The 17,351-nt window shown below is 40.2% G+C and overlaps 2 protein-coding genes across 2 annotated transcripts; both read right to left on the reverse strand.

Annotated features, from left to right (window-relative positions):
* Positions 1-232: 232 nt before the first annotated feature.
* Positions 233-9,564, reverse strand: LOC117552871 (magnesium transporter NIPA2-like; the record flags this gene model as incomplete). Its single annotated transcript, XM_034226543.1, is given in 8 exon segments — positions 233-312; positions 610-777; positions 1,869-2,029; positions 2,318-2,408; positions 3,081-3,137; positions 6,195-6,335; positions 6,594-6,698; positions 9,356-9,564. Coding segments are annotated over 8 exon segments (843 nt in total), but the record flags the coding sequence as incomplete, so codon positions are not given.
* A 1,568-nt stretch (positions 9,565-11,132) lies between these two features.
* Positions 11,133-12,407, reverse strand: LOC117552873 (insulin-like). Its single transcript, XM_034226546.1, has 3 exons — positions 12,357-12,407; positions 11,770-11,963; positions 11,133-11,407 (listed from the first exon to the last, which is right to left on the reverse strand). Exons 2-3 carry the CDS (start codon positions 11,951-11,953, stop codon positions 11,259-11,261), a joined length of 333 nt encoding a protein of 110 aa, XP_034082437.1. The 5' UTR covers positions 11,954-11,963; positions 12,357-12,407; the 3' UTR covers positions 11,133-11,258.
* Between the last annotated feature and the right edge of the window lie 4,944 nt (positions 12,408-17,351).

Genomic DNA, 17,351 nt, shown 5'->3' on the forward strand with positions numbered 1-17,351 from the left:
GCACGTCGTACATGACAGCAAATAAGTGAGACTTAAATTAACATCTTTTAAACCGTAGAGTGACTCACAAAAATAAATAGCTAAGAGTTTACTGTAAAGCCTTATATTGATAAGCCAAACATTCAAACCATGATGATGAGAGGAACATGGCTCTAACACACATTGTTAAAATACTCTGTAACAAGTACAAGTTTCCAATACAGAAAATGCACAAATTAACTTTGGAGCTCACCTGTGTTACCACGGAGACGACGAGCGTCACCAGCAGGATCCACGTGAGAGGGTTCGCCAGCACGTAAACATCATCAACCACTACCGACAGAGACGGAGAGAGAGGATGGTGTTTTAAAATCAAAGAATCGCATTTCATTTCGTCTTATTTTACAATATTTAAATTCATATTCTGTTTTTGTATATCCCATATTCTATTTACATGTATAGAGACTTTTTGCATGACTTTTTATTTTGTATTTTGTAATATATATTGCATTGTTGGAGGAGCTCAGCTCAGGAGCATTTCATTGCCACTTCTACTCTGTAGCTTTGAGCATATGATGATAAATCCTTAGTTCAAATTGATGCAGCAGAAACGGAGAGATGGTGTTTCACCGGTGTTGATGGCGATGGCGAGGCCCTTCACGGAGGCGACGGTGAACGCCCCGAGCAGCGAGCAGACGCTGATGTACACGAGGATGTTGGAGCGACCGACCCGAGGAGAGAAATAGAAAACGAGCACCGAACACAGCAGCAGCACCGCCGACAAGTACACCAGGAAACCTGCGGAGGAGAAATCAAGACGTGTTATTAAATACAAAAAATATGTGAATCTTTTATTGATATAACAGCCGGTGGCTCTGTTTGCCAAATGTTGTTTACATTTGGCCATGTTTCTTGTTTTGACTCAGGAAATGTATTTAGTGAGAGACTTGTTGTAACTTAACAATACATAAAAGCCCTTTTAAGATTCAACATGTTGGAGTCACATGTTCAGAATGAGACCACTTTAAAGTCTGTAATGTAAGTAAGTTAGCTTTGGTTTCTCAACATTGAATTGGTTTGGTTAGAGCCGGAGTTTAACCTAATTGACGTATGTAGTCAAGATCGTATAAATGACTACAACTCCAAGGCTCTAAAGCAGGGAGGTCAAACTCAAGGCCTGGGGGCCAAATCCGGCCCGTGACTTCATTTCATGCGGCCCCACAAGAGCTTGCAAAGAATATAATATGTTTATTATACGGTTACACACGTTGCCCATAAACTACATCTCCCACAATGCATCTCAAATTAGACTTCTCTTCTTAGAATTTGACTTTTTTTTCAAAATGTCACTTCCTTTTTTTTACTTTGACTTTTTTCCCATAATTTGGCTTTTCTTTTTAAATCATTTTGTGACATTCTCACTGAAGAGACTTGCAATTATTTACCCTAGACTTCTGCTTTCAGACGTAGTTAATCATGAAGTTATTACCCTATCAGTTAATAATCCAATGCAGAGGCAATGATGTGATATCATACATTATTTTAAATATATTAAATATTTCTATATGTATTTTTATATAGTCTTAAAGTCTCAACCGGCCCGTTGAGTGCAACCATAATGCTAATGTGGCCCGCGATGAAATTGAGTTTGACACCCCTGCTCTAAAGAGACTGAGATGGGCAACCAGACCCAAAGACGCCAAAGAAAGAAAGACCACCCAAGTTGTTTATCATGTTGTGTTGACTAAAGGCCTGTTGTCTTTGAGTAAACACCTCACAATAGCAACATTCTGCATTAGAGCAGAGGAAGGAAGCCGCGACAGGAGTCTCAAACTTGGATCTTTGGTTTCTCAACATTGGATCCTCTGAACTTTAGTTTATAAGCTCACCGGGCTCCAGCAGCTTGTCGGTCATGTCCTGTAGTGATGTCACTTCCTGTTCTTGTGGGGCGTGGATCACCAACAGGATGCTTCCCAAAACACACAACAAACAGCCCAGTTTCCCCATCACGTTCAGCTGCTCCCCCAACAGGTAGGGCGCCAGAACTGCACTGAAACACAGCAAATATGCTTATTTATTCATCCTACAAACATGGGGAAAGAAATCTCTAGTCCAATATATTAACTTCTTACCTTTGTACAATTATTTTGTATTCTATTGCATTTTTTTATTGCACATTTCTTCTATACATTCCAGTTTGTTATATTTCACCTTTTTACTGTTTATATACGTCTTCTTTCATTTTTCAATTTCTAAAATGGGGAACCATCATGACATCATTTCTAGAAGCTAAAATACTTGAACTGAGATGTGAATATATTGTGAGAGCTACGGCTACCTGATGAGGACACTCAGGGCTCCGAGCGGCGTCACCAGCGTGGCCGGAGCGAACATGTAGGCGGCGAAGTTACACACCTCTCCAACTCCCACTGCAGAAACGCACATACACAGAACCATGAATATACCTTTCATTGATTCAGTTAAGCTTAAAGAAGGTTTATTTACAGCCGAGCAAGCGCTCAAAGGCTTTTAGCAACAATGTCACAACTTCAGGATTTCTCTAGAAAGATATAGTACGAGTTCTATGTCTCTGATCTTGTTTATAAAATATATCAATTATCTCGAGAACATGAAGCCAGTAAACAAGATGTCTCCTGAAGTAAACAAGATGTCTCCTGACGTAAACAAGATGTCTCCTGACGTAAACAAGATGTCTCCTGACGCAAACAAGATGTCTCCTGACACAAACAAGATGTCTCCTGACGCAAACAAGATGTCTCCTGACGAAAATCTGCCTTTTGGTTTGAGAGCGCTACTGTTGCCCGCAGCAGACAAAACCCTGGATATCATCATAGTTTTAAACTTTTTGAATTGATCATAATTCTGTCTTTAAAAAAAATCTCAATTATGTAAATACTATAATTTGAACCAGTAATTGGGATTTTATCACATGTTCAGGTTTGCTTTGCTACAGGTTCTCCACTTTTTTCATTAATAAATCCATCTTATTATTGGACTCTTTGTAACATAGCAAATACAACTCACTCAGAAATAGCTCACATAAAAAAACATTTAAAATGCAAATCAAATAAAGGTCTTACTGGTGAGCAGGCCTCCCCACCACAGCCAGTCCTTCAGGTAGCCGTGTCCTCCGTCCCCTGAGCACAGAGGAATTCAACCTGTTAAGCCCTGAGCCTGTTTTTCAGGCCTCAGGCTCCAAAATGACATTCCCAGAACAAATGACCATATCTTCTAAAAGGGGTAAATTAATAATCTTTGTTCTCAAAGCAATGATACACTTGTGAGTTGGATGTAGAAAAGTCAGAATTAATATAGATTTTTTTTATTTTAAAGTAAATTCAGATTGAACATAGTAAAAAAATGTAAATGATAGTCAAAAAAATTACTTTTAGTGAAAAGCACCCTTGAATGATGGTAAGGTAGACTAAAAGCTTTAGGAATCCAAACTATAACATATAATAAGTACCATGTGTCACGATTGATGCAAAACAAGTGACATTTGACCTTTTTAGAGAGGTTTAGAAAAAAAACCCCACCTCTGGGGTCATTTGGATGGAAATGGGTGTATTTGCCGTTTCTCTGGAACCCATTGGTCGATTTTGATGATTGACATCTCTTTTGAACTGTTACGGCCCGTCCACACGACAGCGTCGACAGCTTCAATCTGCCCATTCACTTTGAATGGGGTGACGTCACGTTGCCTCGCTTTTTCGCCGAACTGAATTGTGGGTAGCATAGCGGTCCGTCTCCGCTGTCTCCGCCGGAGTAGCCAGCGCCAGCCAATCAAATCCTGTTTCTGAAAATCTGACAGCTCAAGCCGTAGTCAATCAAACCGCGTCTAAGCTGGGAGAGATATCCCGCCGTTCATTTCTATATATTTCAAATAAAGATGGAGGAGAAACTAATCATCGCCGTAGCAAATCACCCGGTTTTGTATGACCAGACCCTCTTCACCTACCGGGATACAAACCGGAGGAACCAGGCATGGAGGGAGGTGGCAGAGACAGTGGGTGAAACTGGTAGGTTTTCGCCTGTTTGGGGAGTTTATATATATATATATATATATATATTAGGGCCGGGACTCGATTAAAAAAATTAATCTAATTAATTAGAGGCTTTGTAATTAATTAATCGAAATTAATCGCATTTTTAATCACATATATATATTTGACCTAAGAACAGTGAGAAGCAATTTTTTTCACATGGATTTTAGTATACCATTAGGCGCATTCACACCGCAGTACTTTTCCCACAAAGGATCATGAGAATTTAGTTCATGAGAACTCTTTGAATTTGGGGTTGGATTAGGCAAATGAAGCCGCTGACGTCACTTCTTCTTCTTCTGCTTTGGGTTTACTGGCAGGCCGCAAACCACTTCACGGCGTATACTGCCGCCCAAAGTCCCCTGAGTTGGTGGCTTCAGTAGAAGCTGCTGGGAGTCCCAGCAGCCTTCCGAGTAAATCGCCAGAACGCCGACACCTCCTCATCTCCACCGCTCCCATGTTTTATTTTGTGTTGCCATAAATTAGTCTCTCTGTGTTTCTTCGCTGGGCTAATGCTAATAATGCTAATGCGAGGATAATAAAATTCACAAAACTTTTTGGGAGTTTTACGGGGCGTGGTTTGCAATCCGCCCAGCCAATCAGAAATATAGCTCTTTTCTCACAAGAGAGCCGTACGAAAGTCCCTGCTCTCTAGCAGCTCTCTGCTCTCTAGCAGGGACTTTCGTGGGGGTAAAAAGGTTCTCATGAACTAATTTTAGTACCGGCTCTTTATGGTGTGAATGCGATAAAAGAGGCTAACGTCCACGCTAGCTTCCACGCTAGCTGCTATATGTTTTGCATTGAGGTGATACTTGAGGCTTGATGTGCTCCGGTGATATGCGAATTCCTTTTTGCATAATTTGCACACAACCGTGCTCTTATCGACGCTTCCATCCGTCCGTTTTAAAAAAAAACATATCCCACTGTTGTTCACTGTGGTTTGTTGTTGTCTGAAGTCATGAATGTTAGTTGGTGCTCCAGTATAATCGGTACGCCTGAAACTCATCCAGTGAGAAACGTTCCGCGGTGCAAAAATAAGTGCGATTAAAATGCGTTAATTTTTTTAACGCGTTAATTTTTGTGTAATTAATTAATCTTAATTAACGCGTTAAAGTCCCGGCCCTAATATATATATATTGCTCCCATAAAATCCCCGGGGGTTTTTGCTTTGTATGTCGGGGGCGGGAGATTCATGTGATCGCGTTGCTTGAATAAAATCCCCAAAGCTTCAGACACGCCCAGCTCCAAGCTTTTTTTGAAGCTGGACTGTGGACAGGCCGTTAGAGCCAATAGAATCGAAGGGAAAGTTCCACATACACACACATGTTACCATTGAGAAATGAAAGCTATGCGCACACAGTTTGCCCAAAGCGAAAGCTAACTTACGCTCTGAAATCTGAAAACTGAAAGCAGGTTTATTGCTGATGGATTATCAGAAATCATTTCAAAGGGAAACAGACACATTGGATTAACCTATGGATTAACCTTCAGCAGCGTTTTTATCGTTGTAATGCCATTGAAGACCACTTTTGATCAGACAACGACAAAGGTAAGACATATTGCCGTGTTGGCTACCTAATGGTACGTGGTGTGATGTTTCAGTTAGCTTCTCATGTCGCGAGTTCTGATCGGTCAGTAATGATACTAATACCTGTCGAATCTGTGCAATCTCAGCTTGCTAATCGATATCCTGTTTGTGCAGATACGATAAGTAATAAGGGTATTTTAAGGTGAGTTCTGTGCTAAGTGTGTTAGCATTTTTTCGCTCAGGGCTAATTCAGAGCCTTTGTTATTACCCTTATGTTTCATTTTGCTAAAAATGGTTAATATTGTCTGATAGATGAGTTTCTTCCCGTTAAGTGGGTATGACACATGAATAGGTTTTTAAATGTTAAGAAGCCCTGAGATGCCGTTTCTTGCAGATGTTGTGATTTTGGGGGCTTAACAGGTCAGATCAATAGAGGCAGAAAATCAAAGCCTACTTTATTTATTTTTTAAGATCTAGTAACACATGTACTTTACCATCTCATTAACAACATCTTCAGAACTCTTTAAGGGATGACACGCTGAATACTCGGTGTATACTACTGCACGTACTTGAGTAAAAGTAGAAGTACTCAGATGTTGTACTTGAGACCTCCCTCTGCTCACCTGCTCGGGTGTTTCCGCTGTCGGCCAATCGGAGGAGAGCTTTCTTCTTCAGGATGACGCTTCCACCAATCAGGACGGCCGACAGCAGCGCCAACGAGAGACCGAGCCACGGCCTGTAAGAGCTGCTGTCTGAATACACATCTGCAGACAGAATACAATCACTTTATCACACCTGGGGAAACAATGAGTACATATAATTATAATAATACTAATCTTTAATCTATTCAATAACTAGATTTTATTAAACACCCTGCCTCTTTAATAAACAGATTTTAAATGAGATCCTGGAACAATACGGATGTTTACACACAAGCAGTGAGAAGAGTTTTAACCCTAAACAAAGACCCCTCCCATCCTGAACACAGGTATGCAGGAGGTGTGTGTGTGTGTGTGTGTTACCTGTAGTAAGTGTGCTGTTCTCCAGGTGTGTGTGTAGCGTTGTTTGATCTCCATAGATTGAACACACCACCGAATGAGGGCCGCACCACAGTTGCACCCCCGACCCTGCAGAGCAGAAGCTTGTAATTTAATGTTGACATCCTGTTTACACCTAAGAAGACTCTTAAAACAGTTCCTTAAACAACGACAACTCCAACACAAGATACAACACAAAAATACAAATAGGAAGCCAAAGAAGAAACAATACAATATATTGGATGTTGATGTCCTTCTCACATTCAGTTGAATGCACATAAAGCCCTAAAAAAATGAGTAGCCCTTGCACACAGGACTAAATAAAGTTAAAGGGGCCATATTATGCGATCTGGTTTCAGACAGAGGGTGAAAAGAGGAGCTGCAGCACAGGCAGTAAGAGAAAGATAAAGGGCTTTTTGAACATTAAAGCATGAAGACACAGGTGTTCAAATGTTCCTGTGAGTGTTTGCCGAGTGTGTTTCTGCTCCCTGTGGACCCGTGAATGTGAATGTGTGTGTGTGTGTGTGTGTGTGTGTGTGTGTGTGTGTGTGTGTGTGTGTGTGTGTGTGTGTGTGTGTGTGTGTGTGTGTGTGTGTGTGTGTGTGTGTGTGTGTGTGTGTGTGTGTGTGTGTGTGTGTGTGTGCAGAGTTGAGTAATACTGGTCTGACCACAGACTCAGAGTAACCTAATGAGGAGAGCTGGCATAACACAGAGGAGAACATCAATATTTACTCTGCAAACACGGAGGCCCTGTGCTCACTGACGGAGGGAAATGTTTCACGTCTGATAAATACTTTGATATCGAGGGAATACGATTAAAGGGGCTTTAATTTGCTCCTGTGGGTATTGTCGATAGTATTCACTGTTACATGTTTGATATGTGTCAAATGTAATTCAAGCGCTTTGAGCACTCGGAAAAGCGATCTAATAAATGTAATGAATTACTATTATTATTTTACTGATGTTCAGGTGTGTATCAGTATGTAGTGTCTCTACTTTAAAGAGTCCTCTCCTGCTGATGTTCAGGTGTATATCAGTATGTAGTGTTTCTACTTTAAAGAGTCCTCTCCTGCTGATGTTCAGGTGTATATCAGTATGTCGTGTCTCTACTTTAAAGAGTCCTCTCCTGCTGATGTTCAGGTGTATATCAGTATGTAGTGTTTCTACTTTAAAGAGTCCTCTCCTGCTGATGTTCAGGTGTATATCAGTATGTCGTGTCTCTACTTTAAAGAGTCCTCTCCTGCTGATGTTCAGGTGTGTATCAGTATGTAGTGTCTCTACTTTAAAGAGTCCTCTCCTGCTGATGTTCAGGTGTATATCAGTATGTAGTGTCTCTACTTTAAAGAGTTCTCTCCCTGCTGATGTTCAGGTGTATATCAGTGTGTAGTGTATCTACTTTAAAGAGTCCTCTCCTGCTGATGTTCAGGTGTATATCAGTGTGTAGTGTATACTACTTTAAAGAGTTCCTCTCCTGCTAATGTTCAGGTGTATATCAGTGATGTAGTGTCTCTACTTTAAAGAGTCCTCTCCTGCTGATGTTCAGGTGTATATCAGTGTGTAGTGTAATCTACTTTAAAGAGTCCTCTCCTGCTGATGTTCAGGTGTATATCAGTGTGTCGTGTATCTACTTTAAAGAGTCCTCTCCTGCTAATGTTCAGGTGTATATCAGTATGTAGGTCTCTACTTTTAAAGAGTCCTCTCCTGCTGATGTTTCAGGTGTATATCAGTGTGTAGTGTATCTACTTTAAAGAGTCCTCTCCTGCTGATGTTCAGGTGTATATCAGTATGTAGTGTATCTACTTTAAAGAGTCCTCTCCTGCTGATGTTCAGGTGTATATCAGTGTGTAGTGTATCTACTTTAAAGAGTCCTCTCCTGCTGATGTTCAGGTGTATATCAGTGTGTAGTGTATCTACTTTAAAGAGTTCTCTCCTGCTGATGTTCAGGTGTATATCAGTGTGTAGTGTATCTACTTTAAAGAGTCCTCTCCTGCTGATGTTCAGGTGTATATCAGTGTGTAGTGTATCTACTTTAAAGAGTCCTCTCCTGCTGATGTTCAGGTGTATATCAGTATGTTGTGTCTCTACTTTAAAGAGTCCTCTCCTGCTGATGTTCAGGTGTATATCAGTAGTGTCTCTACTTTAAAGAGTCCTCTCCTGCTGATGTTCAGGTGTATATCAGTATGTAGTGTCTCTACTTTAAAGAGTCCTCTCCTGCTGATGTTCAGGTGTATATCAGTATGTAGTGTCTCTACTTTAAAGAGTCCTCTCCTGCTGATGTTCAGGTGTATGTCAGTATGTAGTGTCTCTACTTTAAAGAGTCTTCTCCCTAACCAATGAATTGCCAGCCTCGGGGTATTTGAACAATTTTTGAAAAATGTTTTCAGTGTGTGCACAGACTTAGTCAACAAAAAAATACTCTGTTACAGTACAAGTCCTGTATTCAAAAATGTTACTCAAATAAAACTACAAAAGTATTGGCCTCAAATATACTTATAGTAGGCTACCAACAGAAAAGTAGAGGAGTAGAAGTACAAAGTATATAATATACCTCTAAATTGTATTTATGTACAGCATTTGAGTAAATGTATTTCTTTACATGACGCCACTGCATTTAATAACCCTAAATAGTAATAAAATACATGTTAAACTGGGAAAATGTAGCTTTAAACACTTTCTCAAACAGTTCCCTTAGTGAGATAAAGAGGCAGAAACTCTATTAACGGATCAAGAACAGAAGTGAGTTTTACCGTTCCTGCAGGTCTCGTTGTCCAGGTGGACATCCCGCATCGCGCTGCTTGTTTCCGGGCAAACTCTCCGCAGAAACTCCGGGGGGAAGAACCGTGAAGAGCACCGAGCAGCTCCTGTGTATGAGGCAGGCTGAGGCTGCTCTCCACCGGACTCAAACGCTCTCTAGTCCCGGTGAGTTTCCTTCTCCACGGAGGAAACAAGTGATTCTGCAGAGAGGAGGATTAGTAAACAAAGCGACACCCGACCCCGCCCTGCACCGTCAAATGCCCCCTACAGGTGGGAAACATTATATTACAAAATGTAATACAAATATTAAACTGGATTTTTATTTTGGACTTTTATCCCACTACATCCAGGAGGTAAATATTGTATTTTTGTACTATTTATTTAACCCCTTTTGTAACGTTAACTCGTCTGATTTATAATACAAACCAGACTAAACTAATAATATATAATGTATTATTGAAAGTACTTGTTTTTTTTGAAAATGTCAAAAGCTAGACATTTGTTTTAAAGTAAGCGTCACCTTTTATAACAAATACTTTTTTATATTGCTTTTAAAACTGATCTAGCTTGTTGTTTTTTATTAGGTATTATACGTATTTACTTTTAGCGCTCATTAATTAATTACATTTTATTTTGCTTTTTATGTATTATCCTACCACCTGCAACATTAGCGTGCTGAAGACATTAATGCATAGATACATATAAATAATTAGGTTTCATTCATACTGTTAGAGCCATTTTTCCTTTTGTTATTATTGTCTGAATGTTGGGCTTAATAATAATATAAATTAGATTATACTGTAAATTATCGGCTATTTTTGTGAGTCACATTATGGTTTAAAATGAATTAATTTAAGGCTCACTTATTATTTGTTATATGTGCGTCAGTATCACGTGCATAGCTATGCCTATATATGGTCGATTGGGGGTGATCGACGGGGAAACGGATAAGTCTTTTGACCGTGTTATTTTTGTTACTTTGGAAAATGATACACTTTTGAGTTACTATGAAGCGAAGAAATGTAATTATATAATATCAATAGCCTTCTTCTAATAATAATAAAAGGGTTCTAAATCAGTGTTTCTCAAACTTTTTCATACCAAGGACCACTTAACCAATAAAAAAACACTCGCGGACCACCTAACTCCACAAATATCCAAAAACACATCATTTTTTACAAATCGCCTTAAAATGGTACAAACAAGTGGCAACATGTGTGATGAAGGTGTTTATCTGGGCTATATCATGCAATTGAAAAGCTCGTTCCATTGCGGAGATATTCCCGCGAGAGTGCGAAAAACTTAAATAAATGTATTTATTTCAAATGTGAAATTTTACCAATATACTCACGGACCACTAGGGGGCGCTGACGGACCACCAGTGGTCCGCGGACCACACTTTGAGAAGCACAAAGTTAAATACTAACTATAATAAAATATTGATAACAAACAGTATCCTGCTATTGTTTAACCTCTAAGTAATTACATTCAATATATTTTAGAATTGACAGGAATTATACAGATTATAATTAATTTCAATACATAAATTAAAAAATATGAGTATTTAAATAAAATCAAATAGATTGAAATGCTTAAAAATAAACTCTACCATGATTCATTTCTGTGAGTGTAACAAACAAATAGGTAAATTATATAATAATATTATATATATAATTTTAATTCAATTAAAATGTAACAAAAAAAATAATATTATAATAATTCAATGAAAATGAAGACAGTAATAAAATCACGTTAATAAAAAACCCAGAGTTTTCTTAATTCACAAAACTTTATTTTCTAGGAAAAATAATGTCATCCTTTTCAGGGGGTGGGGGTGGGGGGTGGTTAGTTTTCAGAGTGTTAGCTGAGATGCTAAGCTAGGCTACACAGAGTGGTTCAGTTGCAGTAGTTCTGCAGGTCGAAGATGTTGCAGGGCTGGTGGCAGCACTGCTCCACGATGCCGCGCTTCACCATCAGCTCCATCTGGTCCTTGAAGCCGAACTCTGCCACCTCGTTTTCTCCAGCCACCTTCGGGGGGAGGAAACCTGGCGGCAAACAGACGAGGGGTCGGGGATTTAACCTTTGTGTTCCTGTCACTGTGCAACTTTGATCCTGGTTTGATTTGTTCATAAAGCTTATATCGTCCCAAAAATCTGAGTTAAAAAGAGTTAAAATGTCTACGGAGACACACGGAAAAGATGTAATAGTACTTAAGATACACAACACCACTACAAAATACACTCAAAACAACTGCTTTCACATTATAATCCAATGAAATAATACCTTTTATTCAATAGAAGGCACTTTCTTGAAAGAAATGAGTAACTTAAAACAACAACTTCAATCCTCACTGTGACTCATTTTAGTGCACTTTTTATGTGATACTGGATGTTTCTTGGGGTCTCACCCATCAGGGGGTTCACGTCTCTCTTGGGGTTGTAGAAGAAGCCTCGTTCCCCACAGACCAGGTACAGGGCGTCCACCAGGTGAGACCCACACAGGTGTTGAGGGCCCGGAGCGGCTCGGGAGCCCGGCAGAGAGACCAGCACCAGAACCAGCAGGGACACGGACTGGAGCCACAGAGCCGTCATGGTGAAGGAGCTGCACACACACACACACACACACACACACACACACACACACACACACACACACACACACACACACACACACACACACACACACACACACACACACACACACACACACACACTTTGTTAATACAGACACATTTCATTTGATTTAGCAGTAGTGCTGTTGTGTCTCTCAAAACAAACTGTTTATTATTATTTATCTTAAAGTATTATTTCTACACGGTGGTGGTACTTCAGTACTGCAGTAACAGACCTGAGCAGTACATAACATGTTATTATTGAGTACTATATTTAAATTGGTATGAATTCAAATGATTAAATAAGAACACATATTTAAAGTAAAAAGATTATCAAAAATATAATTGAAATAAATATAAAGAAATAAAGAGATGTGTCTCACCTGTAGAGGAGGAGGAGATGCTGTGATGAAGAAGAGGAGGAGGAGGTGAGCTTTTGGATGTGAGGCAGAGAAGAAGGCCTCCCCTCCTTATATACACCTCCAACCTGCGTGTGTGTGTGTGTGTGTGTGTGTGTGTGTGTGTGTGTGTGTGTGTGTGTGTGTGTGTGTGTGTGTGTGTGTGTGTGTGTGTGTGTGTGTGTGTGTGTGTGTGTGAGCAGCACTCAGTTAAACACACACAGTTAATGATCTGTGTGATGTGATCGCCTCTTATTGACGGACACTGAACACCAATCTGCTGCTGAGCTCAGCGACTCAACCGCGGATTACACATTTCATATTTCATTTTTAAAACGTGTATAACTCTGTATCCGTCTAGCACGACATTTATTTATTTGGAGTTCATTTATTTTAGCAGAAGTCAACTATTTCCAAAACGTTGGAACAATTTACTGTTAACATGTTATTTAGAGTATATTTGAATTAAAAGTTGAGGAGCTTTTCAGATCTAAGTTATATTTAAGTTTGTAAAATACTTTGCAGAAATGTGCATAAATTATGAAATGAGTTATGTTAAGATATATCAGAATCAAAAACACTTTATTTTCCCCGCAGCGGGCAAATCGTGCGGATAAAGTGAGGTGCACACGTTATTAATAACACAATAAGTACAAAAACAAAACAGAAATAGCAGATATGTACAGCATGTAACAATCGTGAAGTTGCTGGAGGGTATATGTGAAAGAAGCTGAAAGAAGACTTTAAATGTTTGTTGGAAACTGCCAGCTCTCTAAATGCAGAGGTGTTCATCAGTGGCCCTCTACTGCCAGTCAGAAGAGGAGTGGAGAGATTCAGCAGATTGTTTGCACTGAACACCTGGCTTTCAACGGCCTGTACTGACCATTCTGTCCATTTTATTGACAATTTTAACTTTTTCTGGGATCGCAGACATCATTTCAAGGCAAATGGAGTTTGCCTGAACAAGTCAGGAGTGAAATTGTTTATCTCTAACATATTCAACTGCCTGCGTCATCAATCTGTTCCCTCTGCCAAGGACAAGCGGCAAGAGGAATCAAAACAGGAGAAAGACACAACACATCACGCAGAAAACCCTGAAGAATTATCACTGCACCCGCCTGAGGAATGTTCTGATTATGGGAGACATATGAGACACATGGAGGAGTCTCCACTGCCCCCCCCCCCCCTGTCAACGCCTTTGAGGATACTCTGTTCACCCTTTCACCCTCGCCCACCCTCCTGGAGATCGCTGAACACACAAAGGAGATACAGAGGGTTGGCACCGATTCCTTCCTGGAGTTCAAAGACCAAACGAAGGCGATACGCAGGGCTGGCACCATGTCCTTTACCCCCGCTCCTCAACGACGCCCACCAAAATCACCGCGGAGACGCGCACCATCTCCCCCGTCCTCATCACCGCGCCTACGTCAACCACCTCCCCCCCCTGGCAGCATGTCCTCTACCCCCGCACCATCTAGCCCGTCTCCATCACCGTGCCTACGTCGACCACCTCCCCTCCCTTCGAGGGGGCTTCTGCAGTCTCCGAAGCCTGATAAGGATGTGTGTGTACAAAACACAACAAACTCTTACTGATATGTGATGGGTCCAGGCTCAAGGGCGTATGGCACTCTCAACTCTTTCCAGGACATGTCGGGGCCCTGCCTGCCAGTAGCTTTGCCAATATCTGTGTTGATAGGTAATAGATTAAGAGCGGTGAATCATAGAAACAGGAAGCGCTCAAACGTTTGTGTGAGTGTATCTAATTTAGCAGTGATTCCATGTCAGCCACAGCTTGTTACAAAAAACCTGACTGATAGTGTGTTTAACAAACTTAAAATAGCTTTATTAAATGTCAGGTCCTTTGGCAGGAAAAACATTTTTAATCAATGATTTTATCACTGAGCACAATCTCGATTTTATGTTTTTAACAGAAACTTGGATTGAACAAAATAACAGTGCAGCTGTTCTTATCGAATCAACCCCTCCCAACTTTAGTTTTATGAGTCAGGAAAGAATGCATAAGAAAGGGGGTGGAGTTGCTATTCTGTTCAATGATTCCCTTCAATGCAGGAAGACATCGTATGGAAACTTTGATTCTTTTGAATATGTGGCCCTTCAGGCTGAAATGCTCCTCTCGAGCTCTGTTCCTAAATATCTATAGACCACCCAAATACTGTGCAAGCTTTTTTGATGACTTTACTGAACTGCTGTCTATAGTGTGTATTGACTTTGACCGTCTAGTCATTGTTGGTGATTTTAACATCCATGTTGACAACCCCCAGGACAGAGGGGCTAAAGAACTGTTTTGTGTTCTTGATAGCTATGGACTGACTCAGCATGTGACGGAGCCCACGCACAATAAGGGGCACACTCTGGACTTAATTATCTCAAAGGGTCTGAATATCTCTAAGGTTGTGGTGACTGATGTTGCACTCTCTGACCATTCCTGTGTTTTCTTTGAGAGCTCTATTTCTGTTCACAAAAATATTCAAAAAGAGGTAACCACAAAGCGATATTTAACTGAAAATACTAGGGAAATGTTTACTCAGAATTTCTCTTCCACACTTGCCCCTGCCAACATCTCAGTAAATGAGCTAGTAGATCATTTTAATTCAAAAATTAAAAATGTTATAGATGCCATTGCTCCAACTAAGGTAAAGGAAGTGTCTGGCAAGAAAATATCTCCATAGAGAAAGGCCATGACCGTGAGAGCAGAAAAAAGAGAATGTCGAAAAGCTGAACGCAGGTGGCGAAAAACAAATCTCCAGGTTCACTTTGAAATCTATAAAGAGAGACTTGGCCTTTATAATTTGGAATTGAAAAACGCACGACAATCGTTCTTCTCTGACATCATTACCAAAAACAAAAACAACGCACGTGCCTTGTTTGCTACCGTCGACAGACTAACTAACCCCCCAGTGTCAGTAGCCTCTGAATTTCTATCCACCAGGGCGTGCAATGATTTTGCCGTCTTCACTGACAACATTCAGAAAATCAGACAAGCAGTCAGTGCCTCTGCATCAGGAACAGCAAATGTGTTGTCTCTGTGTCCATTTAACATCAATTCAGACACCATGACACAATTCCATCAGATTAATGATAAAAACCTAGAGGACATTATTCAACTTCTGAAATCCTCCTCTTGCTGCCTTGATATTATTCCAACAGGATTTTTCAAAGATGTTTTGCCTTGCATGGCCTCAGATCTACTTCATATAGTAAACACATCTCTTCACTCAGGTATTTTTCCACAGGCCCTGAAAACTGCAGTCATTAAACCGCTCTTAAAAAAGAATAATCTAGATGCTTCAGTAATGAACAATTACAGGCCCATATCAAAGATCCCATTTCTAGGTAAAATCATTGAAAAAGTAGTCTTTCAACAGTTGAGTAATTTCTTGCATTTAAATGACTGTTTTGATGTGTTCCAGTCAGGCTTTCGTCCAAACCACAGCACTGAGACTGCTCTTGTAAAGGTCTTTAATGACATCCACTTAAACACAGACAGTGGCAGAACTTCAGTGTTAGTATTATTAGATCTCAGTGCTGCGTTTGACACTGTTGACCACAGCATATTACTAGACCGACTGGAGAACTGGGTGGGACTTTCGGAAACAGTTCTGAATTGGTTTGAATCCTACTTAAAGGACAGAAACAACTTTGTTTCTATAGGTAAATACACATCTGAGTTGACAAATATGACATGTGGGGTTCCTCAAGGCTCCATCTTGGGGCCTCTTCTCTTTAACATCTACATGCTACCACTGGCTCAGATAATGAAGAATAACAAAATAAGTTACCATAGCTATGCAGATGACACACAAATGTACGTAAACAATTTCACCAGGAGACTATGCTCCAATTCAAACACTGAGTAAGTGCATTGAACAAATCAATGACTGGATGTGTCAGAACTTTCTCCAATTAAACAAAGATAAAACTGAGGTAATGGTTTTTGGAGCCAAGGCAGAACGTATAAAAGTTAGCGCTGAGCTTCAGTCTGCAATGTTCAAAACCACAGATAGAGCCAGAAATCTAGGTGTAGTCATGGACTCTGACCTGAGTTTCAACAGTCACATTAAAACTGTTACTAAATCAGCCTACTATCACCTAAAGAATATATCTAGGATTAAAAGACTAATGTCACAGCAGGATTTGGAAAAACGTATCCATGCTTTTATCTTCAGTAGACTCGACTACTGCAATGGTGTCTTCACAGGTCTCACTAAAAAATCTATTAGGAAGCTGCAGCTAATTCAGAACGCTGCTGCTCGAGTCCTCACTAACACTAAGAAAGTGGATCACATCACTCCAGTTCTGAAGTCTTTACACTGGCTTCCTGTGTGTCAAAGAATAGATTTCAAAATACTGCTGCTGGTTTATAAAGCACTGAATGGTTTAGGCCCAAAATACATTTCTGACCTCCTGCTAAATTATGAACCATCCAGATCTCTCAGGTCTTCAGGGACTGGTCAGCTTTCTGTCCCCAGAGTCAGAACTAAACATGGAGAAGCAGCATTCAGTTATTATGCTCCAAATATCTGGAACAAACTCCCAGAAACCTGCAGGTCCGCTGCAACTCTGACTACTTTTAAATCCAGGCTGAAGACTTTTCTTTTTGTCGCTGCTTTTAATTGAACTATTCATATCTTAGACTGCACTGTAACTTTTATCCATGTACTTTTTTCTTTTAATGTTTAATTGACAGCACTGTAACTTTTATCCATGTATTTTTTCTTTTAATGTTTATTTTATTAGCTTTTCTTTTTAATGATTTTAAATGCCATTTTCTTAATCTCTTTCATTTGTTGTAAAGCACTTTGAATTGCCTTGTGTTGAAAAGTGCTATATAAATAAACTTGCCTTGCCTTGCCTTGCCTTGCCTTGCCTTGCCTTGCCTTGCTTGCCTTGCCTTGCCTTGCCTTGCCTTGCCTTGCCTTGCCTTGCCTTGCCTTGCCTTGCCTTGCCTTGCCTTGCCTT

This window comes from Gymnodraco acuticeps, unplaced genomic scaffold, assembly GCF_902827175.1.
Source record: "Gymnodraco acuticeps unplaced genomic scaffold, fGymAcu1.1, whole genome shotgun sequence".
Lineage (NCBI taxonomy): Eukaryota > Metazoa > Chordata > Actinopteri > Perciformes > Bathydraconidae > Gymnodraco > Gymnodraco acuticeps.